Genomic DNA, 6,023 nt, shown 5'->3' with positions numbered 1-6,023 from the left:
ATGGCGCAGGCTTGTTTATGGGAAATTGTCGAGTATACTGGCAAGGCAAGAGAAGTGCAAACACGACAGGCGGATCGGAAAAGGCGATCATACGATCATTTTCTGCGTGAGTCGTGGCGGTTGGCCGGATGGATGCGCAAAGGTATGTGACATAGAAAGCGAACCGCGTTGGGGCGCGGGACGGGCACAGAGGAGGAATGGAATAGTCGATCGTTTTTGATACGCGGACCTGATTGGCCTGCGCCAGGGGCTCTAGGAAAGTTCGAGCGTTTTCACCCAATAGGGAGACGCCTCCGCCTGGGACGACGGCGAGGCCGACACCATTTATCAAGTCGTAAACGTGGTTGAGCGTCGTTGACGCAAAAACGGAAGAACCCTCGTCCACCCGCACAGCCTCCTGTCCTCGGTATTGCGGCGCGGGCTTGGCGAGACAGACCCGTAGACGGCGCGCGGAGATACAACAGTACCCATAGATAGGGCTTTGGAAATGTGGAAGGAAAGAAAGAAATTATAGATGGCGCCGGCCTTGAGAGGGAGATTGAGGTGGGCGGCGCGCCGAGAGTGAGAGTCTCACGCCTGGTCTCGAGGGACCGGTGTCGGCTCTGAAGGCCGTTGCGGCGGCAAAACCGCCGCCACGACCTGGCGAAACGCCATCTCGACCGTCAGAGATTTGTACGGCGGCGTCCAGGTACCAAACAGCGCGTTGCCCGATGCGCCGTGGGAACCCTGGACTCTTGTCATAACCCGCACCTATTTTCCCTCAAAACTCGCTCCGCGACAGACACATCCCATTCCCCACTTGCTACCGCCCTTCCCCCCATCCACCCTCCCTTCCACCAACGCTCCTTACTCATTCAGCTGTCTCCCCCGCGCCCCCACGAGTGCGGTCCAAACGAAAACAAATCACCCCTACTGAAAATCCACCGGTCGAAATCTCTATCTTCCTTTCCCATCACATAACCCGAATCCCGAATCCTTCCTCCCGCACCGCTCCGCCATCCCTTCCCCCTCTCCCTTATCGCCCGCATCCAAAACTGCACCTCATCATCCGTCTTGTCCTGGATCCTTCCCCTCCCCCTCCCCTCCCCTCCCCCCGCCTACTTCTTTCGTAATCCCTCATCCTCACCCAATCCATACTTTCTCCTTTCCCCCCCTCCCCTTCCGCATCCCTACATTCCCATCACTATCACCCTCGCACCTACCCCGTTATTAACACTCACGNCCATCTCCATCTGCAAGCCCCACTGCCAGTTCGAATCAAACCCCCTCCCCCGATTCCTCCGTATCCCGTCCTGTCGTCATGACTCGTCGCGCATCTGCTGCCGCCGCCGCAGCTGCCGCTGTCTCCGCAGTCGCCGCAGACCTCACCCGCATCACTGCCCCAGCCATTCCGCTCCCAGTCATGCCGCACACGTCGGCTCTCTCTGAATCGCACAGATCCCCATCCCCTATGGATTCCGTCACATCCCCAACGACATCCGAAGTCTCTGGCGATGCATCTGACCTTAGTTCATCAACCTCGTCCGTCGATGATCATCGCTCCGCCTCATGCCCTCAGATCAAGGCACACATTTCCACTGCTACCAATTCCTGCCACTCTACTGTCCGCAGTGAATACCAGAAAGAGCAGCCTAGCATGGAACCTGCACTGATCGTCGCGCAGACCTCAGCTTCATCTATGCATGTAGAAGCTGTCACTCCGGAACTGTCGAGACCAACTCGACCGGATTCTGGGTTTGAAAAGCAAATGTCTCAGTTTTTGTCTGCTCCGCTCCATACATGCAACTCGAAAAGTCCCTTTTCCACCGCTGAGGCATCCAGGTGTGCATCGAACACTGCAAAGAGCAAAAACCGAAATGTTGCGGCCCAGAAGCGGCGCACGCCGGGGCTTCCAGTGGTGAAGACTGCGTACACTAAGAAGGAGCGTCATAGTATCGTGGCCAAGTGCACTGAGCCGCGGCCTGGGCAGACGCGGTACTGGACAGAGGAGGAACATGAACGGTTTTTGGAGGCAGTGGCCGAGTATGGAGAGAAGGCGTATGTAGCGATTTCGAATTATGTGGAGACGCGGACGCCCAAGCAGGTTCGCACGCACGCGCAAAAGTTTCAGATGAAGATGGCGCGACTCGCCAAGCAAAGCATTGAAGCTGGAGAGCCGATTCAGATGCCGGCTGGGATGAACCCCGTGGTGCAGGTGCCGACGGCCGATGGCAAGTCTACGCTAGTGCCGCTGGCGGCAGACGGACAGGCGAATCATGTGCTTGCTAAGCTGGGGAACGTGATGTCTGGACATGTTCCAGTGATGATGGCGCCGCCGCCGAGGCGCGGGGAAGGGAAGAAGCGAACGGGACGCAAGTGTGGAAATGGGAGCAAGAAGGAGAAGAAGGCGGGAGTAAGCAGGGATGCGCTGGTGAAGATGTCTTCTTGTGTCTCTGAGGAAATGTCGGATGAGAACGCATCGGGACAGACAGATCCGTATATGGAGTATATTGGAGGGGCTTCAGATCCGAAAGTGGAGATGGAGCTGGAGCATTCATTTGCTGCCAAGCTTCAGACGTTGAATGGAGGAGGACATGTGGTAGAAGGTGGTCGAGAGGGAGAATTTTTGATGTCGGATGAGGGGAGCAACGACTCTCGAAGAGTGGACAAGGATGATGATGACCTCGAGGACTTGGACAAACTGGACGATGGAGAGTTTGCGCTAGCAGCGTTTACGAACACTGAGGACAACTGGCTGCTGCCGGATGTTCTTGCATGAAGGAGGAAAAAAATGATTTTGGTGTGTTTAGGAAGAGGGGTTTTGTTGAGTCGGGGAGGGGGGGTTGGCGGTGTGCGTTTTGAGATTGTGCATGTCGATTGCCTAGTTTGGCTGCGGTGTTGTTGAGCAAGACGGTTTTTAATCGTGAATGAACATATTTTTACAGACTGTTTGGCATTCCCAGTCGAGATAATCTGCAGGATATTAAAAAAAGTGTCAAGATGTTTTCTTTAATGTTTAATCGTAACAGTGACAAGGCGATCGACTGGCGCTCACCGTAGTGGTAACTTACCAGTAGCGACGAAAGTTTCTAGTGGGCGAGCGAGCGTGGAGATAAAGCGTACAGGACAGTAGAGAGAGAGGCGGATTGGGGGGTATTAGAAAAAGCAATTAAAATTCATCCCAAACACCGCTCTTCTTCTATTTGGATCTTCGGCGGGGCGGGGCGGGGGGAAAGCCATTGGCGGGGAGCAAGCACGCGTGCGGGCGGGGCATCGGACCACGTGGGTGTCTGCACGGCGCACCACGGGGCCGCTCACGGAGCGCCCGTGCGGGGCAGATTGGAAGGGCAGACGGGCGGGGACGGGGGGGGCACCGTTTCCGCGGCCAAAACGGCGGCGCCGGGGCCACTGCACGCTGCAGCTTCGCCTCGGGAGGGGCAGGGCGGGGCTCCTTTAAGACAGCATGGACGGGCATGTGTGGACGTCACCCGTGCGTGTGTGGATTTGTACAGTACGTTACTGTACCCAGGGTACGGCGCGGCGAGAGGACCGTAAGTCGTAAGGAGGAAGGCGCGAGCGTCTCGCGCTCCCGCTGTGCATGGGGTACAGGGCGCCCGCTATACATACGTGTACGGTACCGTTCTGTACATTACAACCCTCCCCCCACACCGGACGGTACAGCTCTTGCCTGTCAATACTGTACTTGTATACAGTACCCTTGGTACGTGCTCCTCTGTCTGCACGTTGGCACACGTGTCACACTTACGGCGGCGGACTTCTGCAAGCCCCCCGACGCCGCCTGTTCCCCGCTTTGTATTTAGCTCTGTCCAACCGTCCTGTGACCGGACGCGCGGGGGTAAGAGGGACACAAGGGGCTAATAGTAAAGTGAAAAGGCTAGTTTCGGCTTTTCCCTTTCCGCGTCTGCTCACATTCCGCCCTGATTCCCTTTCTACCTCTCTTTCCCAGACGCCCACTCCCTTTCCGGCCAGCCGTCCCTCGCGAGAGTTTGACCGCTCGTCTACTAGCCGCGGCCTCGCGATATTCAGTGACATTGGCGATCGACGCGCATGAGGTCGGTTTCGATTGCTTGCCTGCGCGGCCGCTTGGTCGAGGGAGGGGAAGGGTGACAAGTGCTCGTCCTTCCAATACGGGCCAAGGTGCGGTTTTGCGGTTTGGAGGGTATTTGCAACCTGGCTTCTTTGATACTGTATCGCTGAATCCACCTAGATACGTACGGAGCACACTTGAAACCTGGCTTCTTTGCTATCATTTGAATCCACCTACGTACTGTACGCGGTGCACGAACGCAGCCCACGCGTTAAACTTTGTTTAAAACCCGACAATGGTAAAACCCGACAAAGGTAAAACCCGACAATGGCAGTGACGTTGTTGCCGCGGATAAGGGCGTTGAAGCGGTGCCGCAATGGCAGTGACGTTGTTGCCGCGTATAAAGACGTTGGAGCAGTGCTGTCCGAATATTAGCGAAAAAGTACCTACCGTATTCCGCCCGCAACAACGCCGACTTTCTTCTGCCTGTTTCCGCCCGCCTCCGCCGGGCCACCCGCGCCGTGCCCGCCTCGCTTCGCCTGCGGCTTACCCTCCTTGCCGCCTCTACCTAGTATAATCCTGCCCGACACTGTCTCTTTCGCGCCCCACCGGCACGGCGCGTGCGCCGATGCGCCCGCCCTTGCGCGCGGGGGAACCCCAATTTGATTGTGCGCGTGGCGGGAGATTGCGCCGGAGAGAGCGCCGGAGGCTAGGGTTTGGGGTTAGGGATTGAGGGGGGGGGGGGGGGGGTCTAGATGTGGACCTCGCCGTTACACGCCTTGTCGAGCAGGTGGCGGCGTTGGTCGAGGTGCGGGCGGACGTGATGGGCGAGGAACTCGTCGACCTGCTGCGGGGCCCTTCCGACAAAGTCGGTGGCGTCGCAGAGGCGTTCGAGGTCAGGCGTGACGCTAGCGAACAGCGGGTCGTCTCGGATGCGCGCGAGCATGTCGTTGTCGAGGCCCTGCTCCTTGACGCGCGCGCCGGCCGCGATCGAGTGCTTGCGGATGGCCTCGTGTAGGTGCTGCCGGTCGCCGCCGGCGCGCGTGGCCGCCATGAGGATCGTCTCGGTCGCCATGAACGGCAGCTCCTCCTCGAGGTGCTTGGCGATCACCTTGGGGTACACCACCAGCCCGGCGGACACGTTGAGCACGAGCTGGAGGATGGCGTCGGCCGTGAGGAACGCCTCCGAATTGGCCAGCCGCCGGTTGGCCGAGTCGTCCAGGCTGCGCTCCAGCCACTGCGTGGACGCCGTCTCTGCGGGGTTGATCACCAGGCTGTTGAGGAAGCGCGCCAGCGCGTTGATGCGCTCGCACCGCATCGGGTTTCGCTTGTACGCCATGGCCGAGCTCCCGATCTGGTCCTTGGCAAACGGCTCCTCCACCTCCTTCATGTGCTGCAACAGCCGGATGTCGTTGGCCATCTTGGCACCACTCTGCGCCACGCCCGCCAGCGCGGCGACGACAACAAAGTCCTGCTTGCGCGTGTACGTCTGGCCTGTGACGGGCCAGCTCTCGCGGAAGCCGACGCTCTCCGTGACCAACCGCTCCAGCTCCTTAACTTTGTCATGGTCGCCATCAAACAAGGCCAGAAAGCTCGCCTGGGTGCCCGTAGTGCCCTTAACCCCCCGCAACTTCAAGCCGTCGCGCACGGTCTCCAGGTTGATAGCGTCGAACAAAAAGTCCTGCAGCCACAAGCACGCCCTCTTCCCAACCGTAGTCGGCTGTGCCGGCTGAAAGTGGGTATACCCCAGCGTAGGCAGGTGCCTGTGTTGTTCGGCAAAGTCTGCGATATTACGCACGCACGCCCAGACCTGCGGGATGAGCACGTCGAGCGCGGCGCGCATCTGCAGGACCTCAGAGTTGTCCGTGACGAAACAGCTGGTGGCGCCAAGATGTATGATGGGGCGCGCGAGCGGAACCTGGTCGCCGAGCGCGTGCACGTGTGCCATGACGTCGTGTCGCAGCTCGCGCTCGTACTTGTGCGCGGCCGCGAGGTC

The 6,023-nt window shown here is 58.9% G+C and overlaps 3 protein-coding genes; 2 read left to right on the top strand and 1 right to left on the bottom strand.

The window, feature by feature from the left end:
* Positions 1–110, top strand: part of CHC_T00008099001 (hypothetical protein) — a 438-nt gene extending 328 nt beyond the window's left edge. The window contains exon 1 of the mRNA XM_005712029.1: positions 1–110. This exon is cut by the window's left edge and continues 328 nt beyond it. Within this exon, the coding sequence (XP_005712086.1) occupies positions 1–110 (110 nt within the window).
* A 1,190-nt stretch (positions 111–1,300) lies between these two features.
* On the top strand, positions 1,301–2,994 carry CHC_T00008098001 (hypothetical protein). XM_005712028.1 is given in 2 exon segments: positions 1,301–2,758; positions 2,759–2,994. 1 exon segment carries the CDS (start codon positions 1,301–1,303, stop codon positions 2,756–2,758), a length of 1,458 nt encoding a protein of 485 aa, XP_005712085.1. The 3' UTR covers positions 2,759–2,994.
* A 1,784-nt stretch (positions 2,995–4,778) lies between these two features.
* CHC_T00008097001 (hypothetical protein) lies at positions 4,779–5,975 on the bottom strand. Its single transcript, XM_005712027.1, has one exon. The coding sequence runs from the start codon at positions 5,973–5,975 to the stop codon at positions 4,779–4,781; it is 1,197 nt and encodes a 398-aa protein (XP_005712084.1).
* Between the last annotated feature and the right edge of the window lie 48 nt (positions 5,976–6,023).

The sequence above is a fragment of the Chondrus crispus genome, genomic scaffold (genome assembly GCF_000350225.1).
Source record: "Chondrus crispus Stackhouse genomic scaffold, scaffold_94, whole genome shotgun sequence".
Taxonomy (NCBI): Eukaryota; Rhodophyta; class Florideophyceae; order Gigartinales; family Gigartinaceae; genus Chondrus; species Chondrus crispus.
The sequence above is the reverse complement of the archived record's forward strand: the minus strand, read 5'-3'. Positions and strand labels throughout refer to the sequence as shown.

Bases quoted from the DNA above. Each gene is read 5' to 3' on its own strand.
- CHC_T00008098001 (XM_005712028.1), top strand. From the start codon at position 1,301: ATGACTCGTCGCGCATCTGCTGCCGCCGCCGCAGCTGCCGCTGTCTCC.
- CHC_T00008097001 (XM_005712027.1), bottom strand. From the start codon at position 5,975: ATGGCACACGTGCACGCGCTCGGCGACCAGGTTCCGCTCGCGCGCCCC.